Source organism: Gossypium hirsutum, chromosome A12 (genome assembly GCF_007990345.1).
Source record: "Gossypium hirsutum isolate 1008001.06 chromosome A12, Gossypium_hirsutum_v2.1, whole genome shotgun sequence".
Taxonomy (NCBI): Eukaryota; Viridiplantae; Streptophyta; class Magnoliopsida; order Malvales; family Malvaceae; genus Gossypium; species Gossypium hirsutum.
In genome coordinates, this window is record NC_053435.1 from 98653169 (window position 1) to 98677130 (window position 23962).

At 34.1% G+C, this 23962-nt stretch overlaps 2 protein-coding genes across 4 annotated transcripts; one reads left to right on the plus strand and one right to left on the minus strand.

The window, feature by feature from the left end:
- The first annotated feature begins 809 nt into the window (after positions 1–809).
- Positions 810–7114, plus strand: LOC107951242 (pre-mRNA-splicing factor ATP-dependent RNA helicase DEAH1). The gene is made up of 10 exons (XM_016886208.2): positions 810–969; positions 1131–1434; positions 1538–1668; positions 1759–4212; positions 4312–4374; positions 4658–4781; positions 4872–4972; positions 5766–5828; positions 5930–6002; positions 6728–7114. The coding sequence occupies exons 2-10, from the start codon at positions 1311–1313 to the stop codon at positions 6796–6798; spliced, it is 3204 nt and encodes a 1067-aa protein (XP_016741697.2). The 5' UTR covers positions 810–969; positions 1131–1310; the 3' UTR covers positions 6799–7114.
- A 6820-nt stretch (positions 7115–13934) lies between these two features.
- On the minus strand, positions 13935–20200 carry LOC107951241 (diacylglycerol kinase 1). 3 transcript variants are annotated; one of them, XM_016886206.2, is made up of 9 exons: positions 19928–20192; positions 19497–19547; positions 17932–19374; positions 16742–17108; positions 16283–16359; positions 15670–15789; positions 15069–15233; positions 14596–14733; positions 13935–14312 (listed from the first exon to the last, which is right to left on the minus strand). In XM_016886206.2, the coding sequence occupies exons 3-9, from the start codon at positions 19099–19101 to the stop codon at positions 14163–14165; spliced, it is 2187 nt and encodes a 728-aa protein (XP_016741695.2). In that variant the 5' UTR covers positions 19102–19374; positions 19497–19547; positions 19928–20192; the 3' UTR covers positions 13935–14162. The 3 variants fall into 3 exon arrangements, with proteins under 3 accessions (XP_016741695.2, XP_016741694.2, XP_016741693.2); XM_016886205.2 differs by lacking the exon at positions 19497–19547 and adding an exon at positions 19771–19860; XM_016886204.2 differs by lacking the exon at positions 19497–19547 and having other exon boundaries at positions 19928–20200.
- Positions 20201–23962: the final 3762 nt, after the last annotated feature.

Below are 23962 nucleotides of genomic sequence, written 5' to 3' on the forward strand. Positions count from 1 at the left end.
TGCTGCGTTTGACAAAAAAAATTATTCAATAAACATGTTTTAAAGTAGTTAGATATACTCGGACAACCTAGACGTCATTCGGGCTATTCAAGAAAGTAATGTTATCACTTCGAATTCTGCTCTAATCAGGCGAATTCACAATCTACTATCCCAGGAGGATTCATGGATTTTGCACTATACTCCCAGAGAACAAAATGAAGTTGCGGATTGTTTGGCAAAAGAGGCGTTGCCTTCTAGTTTTGATTTACAATTTTTTGATACTCCCTCCCTTAGGATGAGGAATATTTTAGATTTAGATCAGTCTAAAAGATTTTTTTCAAGTGCGGTGGATGTAAACAATTAGCTTTTTTATTCACCAAAAAAAAAAGTAGTTAGATATAAATAAAGGGATTAAATTGTACAATTAAAATTAGTTTATTATTAATTCATATATTAAAATATAATAAAAATATAAAATTATAAATTAAATTGTAATTAATTTTTTAACTTATAATAAATAATAATTATATATAAATTAATTAAATAATTGTTATGTCTAAATTATATAAATTTAACTTCAATCACCTTAAAATTTTTTTTTTCTTCAAATTATTTATTTCTTATCTTTTATTTTACTCTGTTAATTTTCGAATTAGCTATAATTCACTTTTTTTTCTTTCCACTAATATGTTAAAATGATCTATTGGTGCTTAATACTGAGACTAATACATTTGCTGTTTTAGTAGAACTTAACCTTTCTTATCTACGACCAATTTTATTATTATTTTCCCTAAATTATATGTTCCTTAAATTATATGTTCCATTAAAAAATAATCCAAATAAAATTATACATCCCTGCCGCCAAACAAGCAAGCCTCGGATTTCCTTTTCTGGGTCTCAAATATATATCCTTTAAATATGTACGTCTGTCTCTTCCGCCCGTCTCTGACCTAAGCCCTCTCTTGCCAACGTACCAGTAAATTAAATCAGGTAATTGTTGAAACCCTAAACTTAAAATGAAGATTGATTTCTACTTGAATAATGAGATTTTGAGCTACCTGTTCTCCGCCTTTGCATCGCTCTGATATATTTGATTTTCTGTTTTTGATTCTACTGCTTGTTACTCCGTCTCATCGAATTCTTTTTATAAGGTATCGCCGCTATTTTCCGTCACACTACTATTTGCGGCCGCGAGCCGCTGCTATTGGTTTGAAATTTGTTCAAACCGCATTTGAGGTCTTTAGAGATAGCAGCCGCAACACCACTATTTGGAACCCTAAGTTACAATCTCAAGTAGCCGCGTGATTTTGCAAGCTAGATCACCAACGTTCATGTCAGGCAATTCAAATTTCGGAGGAGGGGGAGGTAACCCTTTGAAGACTTGGGTCTCTGATAGGTTGATATCATTGCTGGGATTTTCCCAGCCTACACTTGTTGAATATACCATTGGGCTAGGTATGCCAATTTCGTCTTCTCTATATATGTATATTTGGGCATTTATAATTGATCACAAATACTCTAATATGCTACTTTTAATAATTTGTTCATGTTGTTGCAGCTAAGCAAGCAGCATCACCTGCTGATGTACTTGGCAAGCTTGAAGAATATGGCTTGCCATCGTCTAATGAAGTTCGATTATTTGCCGAAGAAATCTTTGGTAAAGTTCCTCGCAAAGCCTCCCGTGAAAATGTGAGTTAATATGTTAGCAGAGTTTTTTGTTTTTAATTTTTCTGCAGTTATAATTTTTCTTGTAATTTATTTTCCCCTGGTCTGCTGTAGTTTTATCAGAAACAAGAAAGGGAAGCTGCTGTTTTCGCTAGGAAGCAAAAGACCTATGCACTTTTAGATGCTGATGACGAAGAAGAAGAAGCCGGTACCAATACCAGTCTTCATCGCCTGTCTTCCAATGAACCTGCTTCCGAGACCAGAAAAGGTGATAAACATAAGAAAAGATTCAGAAAGAAGAATGAAAGTGAACAAGATGAAGATGACGAGGAGGTCATACATGTGGATGAAAAGAAAAGAGTTAAAAGACAAGCTGAGGATGATGGTTCAGAGTCAGAGGAGGAAAGATTGCGTGACCAAAGAGAGAGGGAGGATTTGGAGAGACATATAAGGGAACGTGATGCTGCAGCAACTAGGAAGTTAATGGAGCCAAAGCTTTCACGAAAGGAGGAAGAGGAGGCTATACGAAGATCTAAAGCTTTGGAGCAAGATGACATCAATAGTTTAAGGAAAGTTTCAAGACAAGAGTATTTGAAAAAGAGGGAGCAAAAAAAGCTTGAGGAGCTTAGGGACGATATAGAAGACGAGCAATACCTTTTTGATGGTGTAAAGCTTACCGAAGCAGAATATCGTGAGTTACAGTATAAGAAAGAAATATATGAGCTTGTGAAGAAGCGGACGGAAGAGGATGATGATATTGGTGAGTATAAAATGCCAGAAGCTTATGATCAAGAAGGGATTGTTGACCAGGAGAAGAGATTTTCGGTGGCTCTTCAGCGTTATAGAGACCCTACTGCTGGGGATAAAATGAATCCATTTGCAGAACAAGAGGCCTGGGAAGACCATCAAATTGGCAAGGCCACATTGAAATTTGGGTCAAAAAATAAAAAGCAAACTACTGATGATTATCAGTTTGTGTTTGAGGATCAGATTGAGTTTATTAAGGCATCAGTTATGGATGGTGACAAGTTTGATAATGAGATGTCAACTGACTCACCTGAAACAACCAAGGCAAAATCTGAACTGGAGAAACTACAGGAGGACCGGAAAACTTTGCCAATTTATCCATATCGAGATGATCTACTTAAAGCTGTTGAAGAATATCAGGTTCTTGTTATTGTAGGAGAAACTGGTTCAGGAAAGACCACACAGATACCACAATATCTTCATGAAGCTGGTTATACCAAAAGTGGGAAGGTTGGTTGTACACAGCCTCGACGAGTTGCTGCTATGAGTGTTGCTGCTCGAGTTTCTCAAGAAATGGGTGTCAAACTTGGCCATGAGGTTGGTTATTCTATTCGTTTTGAAGACTGCACTTCAGAAAAGACTGTATTAAAATATATGACAGATGGTATGCTGTTGCGGGAGTTGCTTGGTGAACCTGATCTTGCAAGCTACAGTGTGATAATGGTGGATGAGGCTCATGAAAGAACTGTATCAACTGATATTCTTTTCGGATTGGTGAAGGATATAGCACGATTTAGAAAAGATATCAAATTACTTATTTCAAGTGCAACACTTGATGCGGAGAAGTTCAGTGATTTTTTTGATTCTGCTCCAATTTTCAAAATTCCTGGTAGACGTTATCCTGTTGAGATACACTACACAAAAGCACCAGAAGCTGATTACCTGGATGCTGCAATTGTTACCGTACTTCAAATTCATGTGACACAGTCACCTGGAGATATTTTGGTTTTTCTCACTGGTCAAGAAGAAATTGAGACAGCAGAAGAAATTTTGAAGCATAGGGTAAGAGGCTTTGGGACAAAAATTGCGGAACTTATTATCTGCCCAATATATGCCAACCTTCCTACTGAGCTTCAAGCCAAAATATTTGAACCTACTCCTATTGGTGCACGGAAGGTAGTCCTGGCAACAAATATTGCAGAAACATCATTAACAATTGATGGTATTAAGTATGTAATTGATCCAGGTTTCTGCAAGATGAAATCTTATAATCCGAGGACTGGGATGGAGTCTTTGCTGATAACTCCTATATCTAAAGCTTCAGCTAATCAACGCGCTGGTCGCTCTGGGCGAACAGGTCCGGGAAAGTGTTTTCGGTTGTACACTGCCTACAATTATTATACTGAATTGGATGACAATACTCCTCCTGAGATACAACGAACCAACCTTGCCAGTGTTGTTCTTTCTTTGAAGAGTCTTGGAATTCATGATTTGCTAAATTTTGATTTTATGGATCCACCGCCAGCTGAGGCTCTACTGAAAGCTTTGGAACTTTTGTTTGCATTGAGCGCATTAAATAAACTTGGAGAGTTGACTAAAGTTGGTAGACGAATGGCGGAGTTCCCTCTTGATCCAATGCTATCCAAAATGATAGTTGCTTCCGACAAGTACAAGTGTTCAGATGAGGTTATTTCTATTGCTGCTATGCTTTCAGTGGGGAATTCAATCTTTTACCGTCCAAAGGACAAACAAGTTCATGCTGATAATGCAAGGATGAATTTTCATACTGGCAATGTTGGTGATCATATCGCTTTAATGAAGGTTAGTTTTTTGAAGAATAAATATTGTTTTTAAGGATTGCCGCCCTTTATGTTCCAGCTTTTGCATTTTAATGATTTGATATGTTAACTTATTTTCTAGGTTTACAATTCCTGGAGGGAAACAAATTTCTCAACACAGTGGTGTTACGAAAATTATATTCAGGTGTAGTTCTTATTACCTTGATCTTGTTGTTGTATGGATCATTTTAAGTGCTTGTTCTCTTGATTGAAAAGTGTTTAACCTTTTTGTTAAAAAAAAAAAAAACTTGCAAGACTTCTTTTATGTACTGATTTTGAAATGAACCTCTGAATTTATTAATGTATCTGTTTGCTTCATGATGAATGAATATGATTTTTCCTGTCTTTCCTAGTGTTCATTTGTTTCCTATTTGTTGATAACTTATTATTTATGTTGCTTCTGTTATTTGTGATTTCAACTTTTATAGGTCAGGAGCATGAAGCGTGCGAGAGACATTAGAGATCAATTAGAGGGTCTTCTGGAGAGAGTTGAAATTGAACTAACATCCTGTCCTAATGATTTAGAGGCTATAAAGAAGGCCATTACATCTGGTAAGTTCCCAAGCATTTATTATTGCTAGCAGCTTCTTTGAGCTGGAAGTGCTCCAGCTGTTGACTGTAAACTTCAAAATATTTTTTCAGGATTTTTCCCTCATTCGGCAAGGTTACAGAAAAATGGTTCTTACCGTACTGTTAAGCATCCACAGACTGTTTATATACATCCAAGCTCAGGGTTGGCACAGGTAAGGTTTCCAATTATTTATTTTTGTAATTAAATTTAAAGGGATTATTTGCCAAATGAACTGCATGATTGACGTAATTGCTTCTACAAATGCTTTTGTGATTTACAAGAATCGCCTCCTTACTCTGTTGTCTAGAGTTGATTGAATATTGCTGTGAATGGTTCTAGGGTTCATTTTATTTACCAGGTAGGGCTGATGTTAGGACGACATGTTATTGCTTGAAGTTTTAAAGTGACAAAGCAAGCAAAATAAACAAAAGTGTTATATTAGGCTCAATTTGGTGAAGTGTTTGCAATTTGGTTTTTGGTTTTAGGAAAGCAAAAAAAGCACAAGATAGAAACTGAATAAAACTCCGAAGCCAAATAGCAAAAGTGTCAACTAAACAGAGCCTTAAAGAATTCTTTATCTTTCCAATATACAAGTTAGGTTACTGCAATGTGGGTGGAAAACTTCTTTAGGTTTATCATCCAGTCTATCACTCTTATCTGAAGAAAAGATAAATTTAGTCACTAAAGCGGGTTTGTCTCTTCTACCATACGTTTCTTTGTTTCATTTGCATGCAGTTGACAAGTGTGCAATCGCATAAGCCAAGCCTGTCCTGGATGTTAAATCTGTTAACAAACATGCGTGCAAGTTTGTTTTTAAACGTTTGCATGTTTTCTGCTGTTTTGTTTCTTTCCATTCATTCCCTGTGGGGTATGTGGGGGGATCAAGTTTGGTGTTGCCTCCAATATAAAATCAAGTATTCTGATGTTCCCCACCATTTACAATTTTTTTTTTTTGCTGTCCTCAGGTGCTCCCAAGATGGGTGGTATACCATGAATTGGTTCTTACCACCAAAGAATACATGAGACAAGTAAGTATTCTTTTCCCCTTGGAGTATAAAATAACTAGTGTCTAGTTGTTGCTTGGTATGCGTTCATGACTAATGCCAATACCGTGGGTGTTCAATTGCAGGTAACTGAGCTGAAACCGGAATGGTTGGTGGAAATAGCCCCACATTACTACCAGATGAAGGACGTTGAAGATGGTATGCTCTCTCATTCTCTCTCCAAATCTTCAACCCTACATCCTCCAATTTTCCTGCACTGCCCCCTCTCCTTGGCTCTTCCAAGCGTACACATGGTTATATCATTTCATGCACTCAAGTGCCTTCTGATGTTTCTTTTGTCATGGATAATGTTATTGAGGCCTCTAAATGATCATAATTAGACTATGATTAATCTCTTAGTGTACGTAAATTTCATGGTAATTAAATCTAGTGATAACTGGACTCCTTGATTTCACACATATGACACCTAAGGTTGATTGCATTACTCAACCATAGTATGCTGGGGAATTCTTACAATTGATTAAAAGCTATATATAATTAAATAACTTGCATGAAATAAAAAGTAACAACATATAAGTAATATAGTCGCCCAATTTGTTTTTTTGCATTCCATATCGGCACCCCGGTTTCATCTTTATGTCAAGAACCATCTGTTTGTTTTCTAGTAATATATTTCGCTCCTTGAATAATATTTGGAGATAGCATTGATTGCTACGGTCGTATCATAAATGCTGATATATTTACTCTGCATTCACATATCAAGTTAAAAAATGACAAGAGTGGGAAATTCTTCACTGGATATGGAGGATAGACTGTTACATGATAACCATCTTATATACTGACTGCTTGATTCGTAGCAACCTAAAGTTTCCATATTTAGTTTTTGAAATGCATGAATAGCTGAAGCATTATTTTCTATGCAGCTGGATCAAAGAAAATGCCGAAGGGACAGGGGCGAGCGGCAGAGCAACCACCTGTTTCTGGTAAGGTTTAGACTGTCGTGATTGCATTTGGCATAGAAAAAAAACATTGGAAAGTGGCTTGTTTTGGGACACAAGTGCTTCAGCAACCATTGTAAATACAATTTTGTAGGTATTAATCTGACCACTGTAAGTGTAAAGCACTTGGCATATAATTCTGGTGTAGCATAATTGATATCGTGTTGCATCATTATTAAGCTTGTCCTGGTTAAAAACTGATTAATCTGATGTAGATCAAAATAATCTATTTTCATCAAAATTTGTTGTCTGTTTACTAGTTTGTTGTAGAAATTACAATTTCTTATTATTTTAAAGAATTTCCTTTATTCACGTGAAAGTGTTTGTTATTTCTTTCCGTGCTTCTCGGGTGAAGAAGAAAAAGCTGAGGAAACTTGCTTTCTAAATTAGGAAAGGTTTTTTCTTTTAATTATTTGTTGATGGAAATGAAAGCCGATTCGTTGGTCATTATATTGATTAATAAATATAAGCAACTAAGGGCATTTTCTAGATTTTGTTCAAAAGAAACTTTGATTACTAAAAAGAAATTCAGAAGCAATCACACATGCAGATTGCGGCCAATGTTTTGATCTGAGAAAATGCCTTAAAGTCAGCATTAAAGTAGTTAAAAGAGCATGAACTAATTGGCAATGCGATTGAATCACAATTAGTTTCATGGCTGGTCAGGTTGGATCGAGTCACGGCCTTGAAATCTGCTTTTGTATTTTTATGTTTGAAGTTTAGATTTGACTGGCATAATGTCCATGTATACATTTTCTGCGAATTTGGTTTTTGTATATTTAAATAAAAATACTGACATCACATTATTTATGGTATAAGTAACTTTAACAAAAATTCAAAAATAATAAAAATTTAAAAATATTATAACAATTCATAAAAAAATAAAAAATATTATATTAATTGCAATGTGAGTTATCATATTTAAAGATTTAATGTATCCAGTATTTTCTTTAAAAACAATTAACTCTTTTAGAAAAAACTGAAAGACTAATTTATTTAAAAAAATTATTTTAATAAAAACTGTAAACATTAATTCTTGTAAAAAAAGTTGAAAAATAAATTTAACTAGAAAGAAATTATTATATTGATAAAAACAGTGAACATTAAAAATCAAATTTTATCACCGTGCCAGGAATAAAACATTTAAACGCATATATCAAAAGTGTTGGTCCTAGACTTGAACGGAATATGTATATAAGATATAATATAATATTTATATCTTATTCTGACATTGTATGACTATTTAATTGTTCGCAATTTTCAGCAAATTGTAAACCTGTATCAAAGTTCAAAAGATACCAAACATTTCGCACATCCCATAAGGACAAACAACAAAAATCCAATAATATCTTTGGATCATCCCCCAATGTCCTTAATTTCTCCCCCTTTACTTTTGCATGGATCTACGGCAGGTTTTCATATTTTATGTACAGATATAAATATATATAAATATCCCGTGTATATTATTTTTCTATATCTAGAACCATTGTTATGACAGTCCAAAATCCATGGCAGAACATGCTAAAACGTAGAAAACAAAGCAAAACTTCTTGTTCATCATGACACTCAACTTGCTTTGTTTGCAAGGTGATTTCAACGCATTCAAAACCCGAAACCCACCAGGGAAGGCTATTTCAGACACATTCACTTCCTAATGGGAGGAACATCCAAGGACAGCATCCGGCCTCCATCATCTGGCAAAATCCCAAATGAGACGCCGCTACCATTCACATCTCCCACTTACAGCCACCTCCGAACTCTGAACCCTGCCACAAGGCTAAGCCCTCGGAACAATGGCAGCTCCCTGTACGACTCATATGAACTCCGAGCTGTGACATACCAGCTGAACAAGGCAATGCGACAACCAAGTGGCTCGTCACCGGCTTACTTGTGCTACCTAAAATCGCCCTTCTATTCTCAATGTGTAAACAGAGAAAATTCGAGGAAAGTTTTATGTTCACACTTTCCATTAATATAAATGCAAGAAACAGGAGAACAAAGGAAGTTACCCGAGGATTTGCTGCCAAACTTTGGAACAAGGTCAAGCAAAGGTTGCTTAGGAGTAATAATATGCAGAGCAAATAGTTGAGAGGTGCATAATCAAGTACTGCAGTTAAATATCTTATCGTGAAATCCGGTGTTTTAACTCAGTTGATTCATGTTTTACATGATGACATTCAGCAGATCTCGAGTTTGAATCCCTGTATCTGTAATCTCTTATCTTAGACTATGATCACTTTTGTGAGTGTGTGTATGCATATAACTCATATTGTGCAAACAATATAGTTGAAAGATGTGTGATCGACTGCAATTAAATCTCTTACTGTAAAGCCCAAGATTTCCATCTATTCTCCTATTTTAAAATAGGACAATCTCATATCATGCATAGGGCAGCAGATCTCGGATTTGAATCCCGATATCTATAATCTATTCTCTGATCTCCTATCTTAGACAGACTAGGATCTCTTTCATACTAAAAAGATGCATTCATCTTGTGCAACCAGTATATAGTTGAAATATGTATTGTTGAAATATGTATATATATTTTAAATTTATTTAGGTAGATAAATCTTATTTAGGTAGATAAGTTTTATTCATATTCTAGGAATTTTTTTATTTTATCTTTTAGTAATTTATTAGAATAAGGAAACTATTTTCTTTTTTATTTTAGTAGTTTATTAGAATAAGGGAACTATTTTCCCAATTAGGATTAGGACTCTTTCCTCTATTTAAGTTCAATTCTTCAGTAAATAATATAGAACAGTTTTATTAAAAGCTCTCTTGAAAATTTTCATGGTATTAGAGTTAGGTTAAAATCTCTAGTAACATCATGGTTAAAATAGCCTTCACTAGAGATAAGAAAAAACCTTGGTGCAATCACTGCAAAAAAATATTCACGCACTCGAGAAACGTGTTGAAAGCTCCATGGAAAACCGATAAATGGAAGAAAAAAGAGTGGCAATGGTCGTGGTTCACAATCAGGGGATAGCAGAGCTTTTCAAACAACTAATGGAAATTATAAGGGCCAAAATTCTCTGGAAGGGTCTCCATACACTAAGTAACAATTAGAGCATCTACACAAGTTTTTTCAATCACCGCAATTTCGGATGAATTCTTCAATTCCTAACTCATCCAATAATCCTTCTTCCTCTTTTGCCCAATCAGGTACTGATTTTTCTGTTTTTTTCAGTGTCAAGCCTTGTAAAACAAACACATGGATCGTTGATTCTGGAGCTAGAGATCACATGACTAGTAGTCATTTTCTTTTTTCAAATTACACACCTTGCGCAGGAAACAAAAAGATCAAAGTAGCAGATGGGTCCTTCTCGACAATAGCCGGGAAAGGCACTGTTAAAATTTCATCTTCCTTGGTTTTACATGATATTTTACATGTGCCAAATCTAGCTTGTAATCTCATATCGGTCAATAAATTATCCCAGTCCTCAAATTGTCATGTTATATTTGACTCTTTTATGTGTAAGTTTTAGGACATGGTTTCGGGGAGGATGATTGGCAATGCTAAAAAATTTGGTGGAATTTACTTTCTTGAAGACGACCATCTAAGTCAACCAACAACTACTTTATGTTTAAATTCTGTTTCTGATAAGGTTATAATTTGGCATTATAGGCCTGGACATCCTAATTTTTACTATTTAAGATATTTGTTACCTAATCTATTTAAAAATAAAAGTCCTTCTTCATATCATTGTGAATTTTGTGAATTAGCTAAACATCATCGGTCATTCTTTCCACCTCAAAAATATAAAGCCTCCAAACCTTTTTCGTTAATTCATAGTGATGTTTGGGGACCTTCAAAAGTCTCGACCTTTTCAGGAAAACGTTAGTTTGTCACTTTTATTGATGATCATACTCACTTTGTTGGGTGTTTTTATTAAAAGATAAGTCTAAAGTTAAAAATGTGTTTCAGTCCTTTTATGCTATGGTAAAAACACAATTTGGTGTGAAAATAGAAGTATTTCGGACTGCCAATGGTGGGGAATTTTTTAGCGACCAATTAGGTGTTTTCTTAACCAAACATAGAATAGTCCACCAAAATTCTTGTACAAATACAACACAACAAAATGGGATTGCAGAAAGAAAAAACTGACATATTTTGGAAGTAACTAGAGCCTTGATGTTCACTAGTCAGGTACCACGTTATCTTTGGGGCGAAGCCTTGTTAACAGCTACATATCCTATTAATAGAATGCAACTCTAAACTATAAAACTCTTTTTCGTCTCTTTAAAGATAATTTTCCTAACTCTAAATTGATCACAGATTTATCAGTCCGAGTTTTTAGGTGTAGTGTTTTTGTTCATCTTCACAACCAAGGTAAACTAGATCCTAGAGCAAAAAAAATGTGTCTTTGTTGGTTATGCTTCTAATAAAAAGGGTTACAAATGTTATGATCCAATTGATAGGAAGATTATTGTTACCATGGATGTCACATTTGTTGAAACACAATCTTATTTTGATTCTAATCTTCAGGGAGGGAATTATACTAAGAAAAATTCTATAATTGATAAAGAAAAGATTAGGAATATACAACATAGGAATTCTAATAATGGGGAAGGCGAATTTATAATTAACACAGAAATTAATGATGTTAATGTTAATGAAAAGGAGAATGAATGTGTTGAGTCTAATCATGAGAATAAAAAACAAACAAATGAGTTAATTGTTTACTCAAGAAGAAATCGAAATCAAGAAAGTGAAATCCACCAGATTCATCACCAAGAATCCGACCCGCAAGATCCTGTCAAAAGTCCAGGTAAAACTCATAATCCAATCAATGAATTTTCTGATTTAGATATTCCAATTGCCAACCAAAAGAAAAGGTGTTAGAAATATTGTCAAATATCACAAGTCTAACTTTGTATCCTATAAAGCCTTGTCTTCGACATTCTCAACCTTTGTTTCGTGTCTCGATACTGTACAAATACCCAAAAATGTGAAAGATGCTTTACAGGTTCCTGAGTGGAAGAAGGCTATTTTAGAGGAGATGCGCGCTCTTGAAAAAATAGATACATGGGAAACAATGGAATTACCTGTAAGGAAAAAAACAGTGGGCTGTAAATGGGTGTTCACAACCAAATTCAAACCAGATGGATCTTTAGATAGATACAAAGCCCGATTGGTGGCTAAAGGGTACGCTCAAACATACGGGACAGATTATCTTGAAACGTTTGCTCCAGTGGCCAAATTAAATTTCGTTAGAGTTCTTTTATCAATTGCTGTTAATCTTAATTGGTCTTTACAGCAGTTAGATGTGAAGAATGCTTTCCTACATGGAAAACTTGAAGAAGTTTACATGGATCCTCCTCCAGGTTTTGAAGAAAAATTTGGAACTCGAGTATGTAAACTCAAGAAATCTTTGTATGGTTTGAAGCAGTCTCCTCGAGCTTGGTTTGAACGATTCACTCAAGTTGTTAAAAAATAAGATTACTCACAAGGGCAAGCTGATCACACAATGTTCTATCGACATTCACAAAAAGGTAGAATAGCAGTTATTATAGTTTATGTCGATAATATCATTCTTACAGGAGATGATGTGGATGAAATAAGGCGTCTCAAGGAGCATTGGAGTTTGAAATTAAAGACTTGGGTCCTTTGAGATACTTTCTTGGAATGAAAGTTGCTCGATCAAAGAAGGGTCTTGTGGTCTTTCAGAAAAAATATGTGATTGATCTTTTAAAAGAGGCTGGGATGAGTGGTTGCCGCCCAGCTGACACACCAATTGATCCAAATGTAAAATTCGGAAATAAAGAAGGTCAATTAGTTGATAAAGGGCAGTACCAAAGATTAGTTGGTAAGTTAATTTACTTATCACATACAAGGCCAGACATAGCTTTTGCAGTGAGCTTAGTGAGTCAATTTATGCACTCCCCAATGGAGGAACATGAAGAAGCAGTGTTTCGAATTCTAAGATACTTGAAGAGTTCACCGGGAAAGGGCTTATTCTTCAAGAAATCCGAACAAAAAGGAATTGAAGCTTATACAGATACAGATTAGGCAGGCTCAATAACAGATAGAAGATCTACATCAGGATACTATACATTTGTTTGGAAAAACCTTGTGACTTGGTGAAGCAAAAAATAAAGTGTTGTAACAAGAAGTAGTGCAGAGGCTGAGTTTAGATCAATGGCTCAAGGAATTTGTGAAATGATGCGGTTAAAAAGAATTATGAAAGAGCTGAGGAAACCAATAACTTCACCAATGAAGTTGTACTGTGATAACAAAGCTACCATTAGTATTGCTCACAACCCAGTCCAACATGACAGAACTAAACATGTTGAGATTGATAGACACTTTATCAAGGAGAAGATTGAAGAAGGCCAAGTATGCATGCCGTTTGTTCCTTCAAAACAACAGATTGCTGACATACTCACCATAGGACTCTCTAAGACAAACTTTAATTTTCTTGTAAGCAAGGTGGGCATGATTGATATATGCACCAACTTGAGGGAGGGTGTTGAAATATGTATATATATTTTAAATTTATTTAGGTAGATAAATCTTATTTAGGTAGATAAGTTTTATTCATATTCTAGAAATTTTTTTATTTTATCTTTTAGTAGTTTATTAGAATAAGAGAACTATTTTCTTTTATATTTTAGTAGTTTATTAGAATAAGGGAACTATTTTCCACATTAGGATTAGAACTATTTTCTCTATTTAAGTTCAATTCTTCAGTTAATAATATAGAACAGTTTTATTAAAAACTCTCTTGAAAACTTTCATGTATGATAAACTGCAGTTAAATCCCGTACCGAGTCATTTAGCTTTAGCTTTAATTGGTTCTTTAACTACCCTGGCATTCAGTAGATCTCAGGTTTAAATCCTAACATCTACTAGCTCCTATAAACTCATATCTTGCAGATCCATTTTCCTCCTAATCTAAAATCTTTTTGAAGACAATGAATCAATATCTTCCAATTGCATTAAGGAAACGTGAAAAAATGAACTCACTATTCTAGGAAAACAATACATACCTGAATATGTTCTTTCCCAAAATCTAAAATGGTCAAACAATTACAGAACATAAACCATACTGCAAAGGTTTAAGAAAAAAATTCAGAACATGAACTTAGTAACTATCATCTTAATCAATCAATATATTTTGAATATTGATTTTCCAAAACTATACCCTTCTTTAAATTTGAGGGGCTCCTTTCCGTATTCAGGTTTAATAAGATCCATACACAAACGTGCTTCAACAAGAAGCTTTTGGCATATACCACGATGTATACATTGGATAAAGTGAGGAAACAGAGAAGATATAAAACAAGAGCATCTTTAAGAAAAGCCCGTGCAACAAGAACTAGATTGCTGACCATTTAGTACCGAGAGAAAAACTTTCTATGTCAGCCTTAATGCCATTTCTTGAAGAAGAGCTCGCTTCTGTGACGTGTTAATTACATGGTTTGTTTCAGCACTCTCAAGCACATTGGTTATTATGGCAGCTGCATGCCCTAGACGTTCCTCGGCTGTCCTCCTCAACATGAAGGCCTGCCCAGGTCATATAGTTGTAACAATAAAACAAAACAAAAACAAATGACATCATATACGGTTATTTGAAGAATGTCTAAGGTAACACACAAAATCATTGGGTAAGGAAAAAATTCATCAGAAAATGCTAACTCGGGTCAATTTGTTGAAAGGAAATACTCATGGATTGATTCTTTTATAATATTTCAGATGTACCAATTGCTCCCCATTCTACAAGGATTCAAGCGATACAAAAATGGAATAACAATATAAGATAGAGAAAATGCTAGAGAGGGAAAAAAACCTGGCTGTGATGTGATATGGCCAATGTACATGGCTGCTGAGACCAAGGTTCTCCATCAATTTGAACAGGCAATGCAGCAAAGAGCTGTATTTTAATCGACTGTCCTTGTGCAAGTCTTCGGGCACGAGAAAGCCCCACCTGAAATAGCAACAAACCAGCAGCAGTTCAGAGGCAAATTCCACAGAAAAACTTTATGGAAAATTTCCAGAACTAAACACAAAAAAGTTGGATTGAAGAAATTTCAATGCTTTACTGTCCAGCATAAAGGACAATGGGTCAATGGCTGAGCTTTTCCATCTTGTGTCTGCACCTTGCAGTCTACACTCTACACTGGTGACATGTAATGTGAAAACCAAGTTCTTCTAGACATTACATCAACTTACATAAAACTTGTTTTATATGCCTAATGATAAATGCACGATAGAATTTAACACTTGTTTTATCAGCAGCTTTCCACAAGGGGCCTAGATTACCTGCAGTGTTCCAAGGTGCCAAGTTCCAGATATGCTTACAACCTCTAGTATTTTATCATGCATAGACTGAGGATCAAAATTCTCATATGTATCATCCTCGTTTTGCCAAAGGTCTACACCTCCCATGTAGCTTCCAATGTTTGCAACAAGTACCCCTTCTGCATCCTGTATAGATTTTGAATAGCATCATGACATTTACAGTAAGCGTAATCAATAGTTATTTGCACCATTATAACGATTTCGCATCAATGCATAAATAATTTAACAAAAAAAAGGAAAAGAATTTTATGATGGGAAAAAGGGACAGCAGAAGGAACATGTTGCAAAAATCATTTCCAAAAAATGAGACACAAATTTGAGAGACAATGGTTGATAAAACCAAGAGAGTCAGATAAAAAAACCCAAAACAGCTTTTAAAGAAGTTTTCAGTTAGAAGCAACAGTTGCGTATTTGATCTGGTCCTTTAACTGTTTTTTTAACATATACAAACATATGTGTGTGTAAAAATAGAGAAGTTAAGAAAGAAAAAACTCTTCTGGACAATCATCACATAGTGTCCAGATTTTCACAAATGTAACTAAATAAAAGCTAGCATCAATACCTCAGGGACCTCTATCTCAACACCATCCACTTCAACTCTAACTTGCCAAGGAAAGTCTGCAAACGTTCTATCCATTATACTCTTTGCACCCTCTCTTGCATAAAGCACTTTATTCATAAACTGCACATACGTTGAGGTAACTTCATCAATATGGAATTGTATAACCAATAAGACAAATTTATTAGGCATGCATAAGTTATCACAAAAAAAACATAGACCAAAATGCATCCGATACATGTAGATATCCTCCAATGATAACATTAACAATTTTCTTGTTTACGCTTGAGTTAAATTGATAAATTGTAATGAGATGGAAATCTGCATAAAAATACAAAAAAGACTATGTTTCACCTGTTAATATACAGAAAATGTATGCTGAGGTACTTGTATAAGTTTCCAACTGACATGATTGTATTAATATATTTATGTTTCTAAAATCATTTATCTATAAATATGTAAAGGGCAACCACCAGAAAGTTCAAAACCATCATAATCAAGTAGGCCAAAATAAAAAATCATTTTCAGTTGAACCAACCAAATAGTTATTCCATCAATCATCATATTTATTTTGCATAGTACTTCACAAAGCGCGTTCCAAGAAGATGATAACCACCTGATTATAAAACTTCTCAGGATTCTCCTCTCGCAAGTTGTGAATGTCCAAAGCAACCTTCGCATCACAACCAATTCCTGTGAGAAAATCATAAAGCATGAGAAAACTACCAAGTTATAATAAGTGAACAGGGAAGACACCGGAAATACCAATACACTTGCCTAACCAAGATGACATCTACCAGTCAGCCAGCTAAAATACCAAGTGACTGATAGATTGATTTTTGCAATTTCAGGGGATTGTGGACAAATATTTACAAAATATCATTGGTCGATATTTGCAAATATAAAGTCAACATGCAGCTAAGTACAAATCCAAGCAAACCAAAAAAACCAGCTACGATAGAAATACCTCTCTCTTAACCTTGCTTTTCTTCTCCCTCTCTGTTGGGTCAAACTTCAACTAGACAATCTAGAAACTCAACTTAACCAGAAGACTTAAAAGAACCAGTCTGCATACCTAGATAATTGTTCATAAATTTTGGAGATTGAAGTTGCTTCCCCTGTTGGTTCAAAACAGCTACCTTCCAGCGGTCAAGAATTGTTACTGCAGCATGCTCTATGTGCTGCAAGACTGTGCAAAGGCCCCCTTGTCTCTCCACTGAGCCCAAACCGCCTCCCCATGACAGAACCCTGGCCAGATCATTTCCAGTTCCAGCAGGGAGAATAGCAACTGGAGGCGGTGAAACAAAATTTTGCTTGTCTATTGCATTAAGAACCCAACCAACAGTACCATCTCCTCCACATATGAGTATTCTGAAATGAGGCACCTTTCTGAATAAAAAAAGACCCATCTCTGGTCCCTGTGTTGAACTCAATTCAATAACCTGCGGTGAATTACAACGGGAAAAACACTCAAAAACATGAAATTTAAAACCAACAAATAGCAATGACCAATTTTAAAGAGAATATGCAAACAAACATCAAACTGGAAAACATAAAGAACATATTGACAACCATGGAAGTCAAGAACCAAACATAGAATCAGATCAGCTAGAACATAAAAAAAAAAAAAAATGCCAATCCAAGTGGTGATGTCAGTGATTACGTTATAAATATATGGTTATCAATTTATTAAGAAAAACCAAAAAGTAATTGCATTGTGCATCATCTTCCAAGAATTTGAGAGCAGTCATTCCAGGCCAAGTGGTAGTCTGTGCAATTACAGTTTTTTCTATCTCACTTTTCTTTAGTTTTTTTGAAGAAAGCCATTCCTGTCCAACTAGCTGATATCTGATGCAGTGAACAGTAACTCTGGCATGATATGGCAAGCCGAGAGTTCAGAAAACTCTGACTACCTTGAGAGGCTGTGTTGGTTACTCTTAAACTGCAAGTGAGTCTACCAGTCATTTTTAATAGGCAAAAAGCCAAAATCAGAAGGATGGTTATAAAATTTAACTATTGTCATTAATATGAAATCAGATGCTAAATGTTATCAAGTTTAGCTAGCATCACTCATCATCTGTCAGGGAGCTAATTTACTTCTCCAAAAGCAAGTAAATAATCTCATCAGAGAAGTGGGAGTTTATATTTATTCTAGTCCGTAGTTCCTCCTACACAACTACCCCCCCCCCTTCAACCACCACCAATGAACACATACACACACACATAATAATAAGTAAAGAAAAAAAGTAAGATAATCAATCAAACCTGAACAGGATTCAAAAGAAGGTTCAAGCGCTGCCTGAGGGAATCTCCACGCCGGGCACCACTCTTCTTATTGATGAAAACCAGTAATAGTCTCGCATCTGGTGGTAAGTCAGTCAGCTCATATCTTTGCTTCATCCTTAAAGCTTGAGACTCATCCTTCTGATTAATTGATCCACTTCTTTTGATACTTGGATTTGACTCTATTTTCTTATTAATACTACCATCTTGGCATGGGGTTCCTACGTTCATACTACCATTGCAGTTCCCTTCTTTTGCATAAGAACCATTTACATTTTGTGGGGTCTCAGCAGTACTCTCTGTTGACATGTCAGAGATGCTACCATTACTACCTGTATCAGCTGAGGTTTTATTATTATGCTTGTGCTTCTTGCCCTGACTCCTAATGGTTTCCCGCACTGAAGAAGCTAACTCATTTGCACCATGTGTGATTGAGCTCAGAAATCCCGAATTGGGGCTCAACTTCTTAACATAAAGAGGTGAGAGAATCAACCTTCTGAATGGTCCTAAATCACAAATATTACCAGTTTCATTAGACATGCTACTGTGACAGTCCACATGTAGGAGTCGTTGGCACCATAAGCAACACCATATAGGAGATCCACCAAGGAAAGACCCGCTACATGGCTCTTCACAATAGCTACAAAAGGAAGCTTCATCAGGTTGATCAGTAAGCTCTGTCCAACGAACTGCCCACTGATGCATCACATGCTCAAACCCAATCATGGATACACACTTACAATCCTTCTGTGCACGCGAAGAGCAGCTCAAATGAGCCACTGCCCCACATATGCTACAGCGGTGAATGAAACTATCTGAAGCTACCGTAGGCCCTAGGGTTTGGGAAGGTGACATTGGCTTCAAGCAAGCACAGCAATTTACTTTCTTTCCACGGGATACGGATTCCAGCTCCCAAGTATGAGGAGCTGCAGGACTCTTATGTTTGGCCTTCGGGTTTTTCTTTGACCTAGCTACAGCTTTCATCCAACTTAAGTTAATGTTTCTTCTCCACTGGAAAGCTGTGTAAACTATAGTCAAAATACCAACCAGGCCAGCGATGACACAAGAGAGAATGAAGAAATGTGAAGCAACTTGCATTTCAGTCGGACTCTTGTCGGTCCAACTGGGATGCAACATGCGTTCTTCATCCATTCTTCAAAACTTATATACCAGCATTCTATAGTCACTAACAAGCACCCTCCACCTAATGAGTACATGCCAACTCAAATAGCTCCTTATCACAAAGGCTTGCTAGTTGCTACCCATGTCTATAACAGTCCACACTCGTACTACTTATACCATCTCATTAGGTTCACTTCTTGTCTGACAGCAATCCTAAAAGCCCCTTTTTCTAACTCTGAGAAGATGCCTAGCCACTGAGAAAAACAAGCAATATCAAAATTGCACTGCCTTGATCAGAAAGCCCTGACAAAATAAAATAAAATTCATAAATGAAGTGACTTATAATACATGAAATCAGAACGGAAATCAAAACTTAAATTCGACAATAAATACCGGAGCAATAAAATCGATTATATTGACTTAACTATAAGAAGAATGCTTAGCCATTGAGGAAAAAAAAGTAATACAAACTGCAGCTGTGGTTAAAAAATGAAAAAAAAAATATAAATGCATAAAAGGGCGACTTATAATACAAAAATCTTAAGGAAAATTTCAACTTAAATTTGACAATAAATACCAGAGCTATAAAGAGAGAGGAGAAAGGAGAAAGTTTTAAAAAAAAATCATATCGATTTACTGTTCGAGCTACCGAGAAAAGAAACAAAATATAATTAATTTTTGCAAAAAAAATAAAGCAACCTTCGTTCGAAGTGAAGTAAGCTTGAAAATTTTCGTCCTTTTTTTCTCAGCAACCAAACAGCGAATCAGAATATAAATAACCAAACCAATCTGACAGAAAAGAGTTAGTAACGAAAAACATTCAGGAATAAAATAGGAAAGGGAAATAGAGACTTACAGAAGCGGCCAATGAAAGAGAGGATCGATGAAATCACAGACAGAAAACGCAAGGCAAAGGATTTCACATATAGAAAGAGAGAGAAACAGTGGGAAATTCGAGATTCGAAAAGCAAAAAATATAAATAAATAAACCCAAATTTCAAGTTTTGAAAATATTCGACATTAGACAAAAGCAAAATAAAAGTAAATCAAATTATAAATCAAATTAAGTTTCACAGGTTTTTTTTTTGGACGAAATTAAGTTTCACATTGTTTAGTACCATTTTTGTTTTAAATAATGAAAATAGAAATGACTAAAAAGATTTATGAAGCGAAGAAAGGGTGCGCTCGGCGTGTGCAGAGTGTACAGATTTTGAATTTTGGTAACATGCCACGTGGCATAAAAGGAGTGCGGGTGGTACAAATATTGGGTCCCATGTTGGTATGTTCAGGGGTCGTTGGTGGCATGATATTCTGTGGACAGGTAGTAATTCAGGTGGAGAAACGTGTGAGTCACACAAACAAGGACACATGTAGGTAGGGGTAATATAGGACACATACAGACTTATATATCAGTTCGGTTTAATTTTTTTTTTTAATATTTTGAACGGATGATTATAATTTGGTTTTATTCGATTTCATTTCTGAATTTTTATTTTTTAAAATTTTTAGACATTTTTTTAACAAAATGAGATTTATTTTATTATTTTTGAATATTATTTTATAAATGTTTAAAAATATTTTGATAATTATTTTTGAAAAATGATATTTTTCAAGAATTTTTAAATTAATTTTATTATTTTAAATATAAAATATTTATTTTTATATAATAAAAATTAAAATTAATTATATATTAAATAAAAAATAGAATTCGATTCAATTTCAGATAACTACAGATATTAAATTTACATTTCATAAACCGTTCAAACATCTTGATTTGAATCGATTTCGGTTTTTCAACTTTTATTGCTTAACCCTTTAGAGTGAACTGTGATAGGTTTTAACTTAACCCTATTCGATTGGATTAAAATTTTTTTAAAATTGAGTTTTAAGATAAATTATGATCGGCCTAATCCTTTTATTAGTCCGACCGGATCAAATTTAGAAAAACTAATATGCCTCCTCTCGCTCTAGATTAATTATTAAAATACCTTTTTATGTATAATATTAGTTTAAAATATACTCATTTAAAAATTTAGTTAAAAACATATGATCATAAAATTTATATTAATATTTACTCCAGCATAATTATACCTAGAAAACAATTAATAGTATTATTAAGAAAATAAAAAGAAATATTATTTTATTTTAATATAAATATTAAAAAAGTAAAATAATGACATATTAAGTATAATTTTGAGTTTTCAAGTTGGGTTCCGAACAGGTAATTTAATATTTAATTTCGGAATTGAGTGGATGTAGAATTATGTTAGAGAAATATTAGGCAAGATTGGGACGGGCAAAAAACTGCCCTACTTCGCCTCGTTGCTTTCTCTACGTAGACTTGACAATATTACAAGGACTAAAATATCTTAAAATATATTATAAAATATAAAATTTATATAAATTTTTTAAAATTTATATAATATTTGTCGAAACTATTTTTAATTTGAAAACAGGAGTTGACTTAAAAACAAAAATGGAGTCGCCACTGATCTTTTTTCGAGTGGTGATCGGATCACCCTGAGATTGATCATTTTAATAAAACAATTTGATTTATTAAAACAATAATTTTGGGTCTATGAAATTCGAGAAAAAGGATTCGGGAGTCGGTTACGTATGAAGAAGGGTTAGCACCCTCGTAACGCCCAAAATTGGTACCTAATTGATTAATTAATGTTTTAATGTCGAAAATTTGAAAAGATTTTAGAATATGATACTTTTATTTAAAAAAAACACTTGAATAAATTAAATTGGATGCTAAGACCCTCTTATTTCGAAGAAATAAAATGTCATACCCAGTGAGTTAGGATACGATATTTCACATTTTCGAAACTGAGCTTATCTTTTGATTTTTAAAACTTATGCAGTAAAGTTTAAAAAGGATATTCAATTATTTGGGTCAAATGAAAAATCGGAACCTAGTAAGTTAGGGCACGATTTCTCAAAATTCCAAACGTAGAATATTGCCTTTATTTTTTAGAAATCTTTATCTCGAGATACAAAATGTCATATCCAGTGAGTTAGGACACAACACCTCTAATTCCTGAGAATAAACTTTTATTTGAAACTTATACGTTTTGATTGAAAAATGGTACTCGGTTACTTAGATTCAACGAGGAAAATTGGAACCCCATAAGTTAGGGCACAATTTTTCGAATCCCGAGATACGAAATATTGTTTATTTAAAGAAAATATAATTTTAAATGTATCGAATAAAATGTAACATGATTTTTGTGGTAGAATGAGAAATAAATTAAGGTATTTACATGCATAATAGAATAATAAATGCGTTAATATAAATAACAATACAAAGGAGAAAAATAGTATAAAATAAAATAAATCAGCCAAAAATAGAAATAAAAATAATAATAAACAGAAAAAACTAAATCTTGAAACAGAAAAGGACTAATATTAAACAAAGAAATAAATAAGCATGGTAAAAAAAAACTTAAAAACAATAATATTAAATATAATGATGATATTAATAATAATATAAAGAGGGAAAAATAATATTATATAACAATATATAAATAAATGATAAAATAAAATAAAGGTATATAAGGTTTTTAGGTAAATAAATAAATAGAATGAAAATATAATAATAGTAGTAATAACAGTACAAAACTAGTTAATATAGTACCATGATAATAATAAAAATAAAAATAATAAAATAATAAAAATAACAGTATGTTACTAATAATAATAATAATAAATAAATAAATAATGGTAGTAAATATATATAAAATAATAATAACAGTAATAAAATAAATGTAATATAATAATAATAAGTAATAAAATATAATAATAAAAATATTAAAAATAACACTCTCCGCCTCCCTTCTAAATCCGGCCATCGGCTTGCTCCGGTCACCGGACCCTCACGAGCCACCGTCGGCGCCACCGTACACGGCGGCCGAACCTCAAAAAAACCATTTTTTCGGCAATTTTAAAATGAGTAAGCTAATCCCCATTTATTTTTACTTTCATATATAAAAAAATTGAAAGAAAAAAATAAAATAAACAAAGAACCTAAAACAATAATAGACAAAAAAACACATCTTTTACTTTGATTTTTTATTAATCTCGTGTATTTCTTGTATTGAAAGTCTCTATTCGAATCGCTCTCCTTTTTTCTCCAAAAAAAGAACCCCCTTTACAATAGTTTTGAATAGCTTTTATAGCCAAATTTTACAACTGATTGTCTCTTTCTTTTTGCAGACAAGTGGGGTGATGGAATTAGTGGGGTGGTTTAGTGAGGTGTAAATTGGACTGTTAATTTATTTGGTGTTTTGAGCTCTGCTTGTTGGGCCCGGGCAAAATTTAGGCTCTACAATATTAATTATTAACTTATTAAACTTTATATAAATGCTAAAAATAATATATGTATGTGTATATATAATTATGATGCAAGTTAACAAGAATTCGTTGGAAATCTAGACCAAACTGTAACGCCCCCTTACCCGAGACCATTGCCGGAGTCGAGCACGAGGCATTACTAAACTTATTTGAGCTCTTAAACAAATTCAGACAAGCTGTCCAACTGTGTTATAGTCGCTAAAAAAATCATATCTCGAGTTACAAAACTCAAAATCCAAATCCGTAAATTTTCCCTAAATCTGGACTCATATATCTACTAACTGAATTTTTTTCTGGAATTTTTGGTTGGGCCAATTAGTACAATTTATTAGTTAAAGTCTCCCCTGTTCCAGGGTTCGGCTACTCTGACCCCTGTAAACTACGAATCAAATTTCTTCCTGTACAGAATTCAAATAACCATGCCATTTATTTCTCTTAAAAATAGACCCAATAAGGAATCCATACATATACAGTATGACTCCTAATTATTTTTGTACAATTTTTAATGATTTTTACAAATCAAAACAGGGGAGCT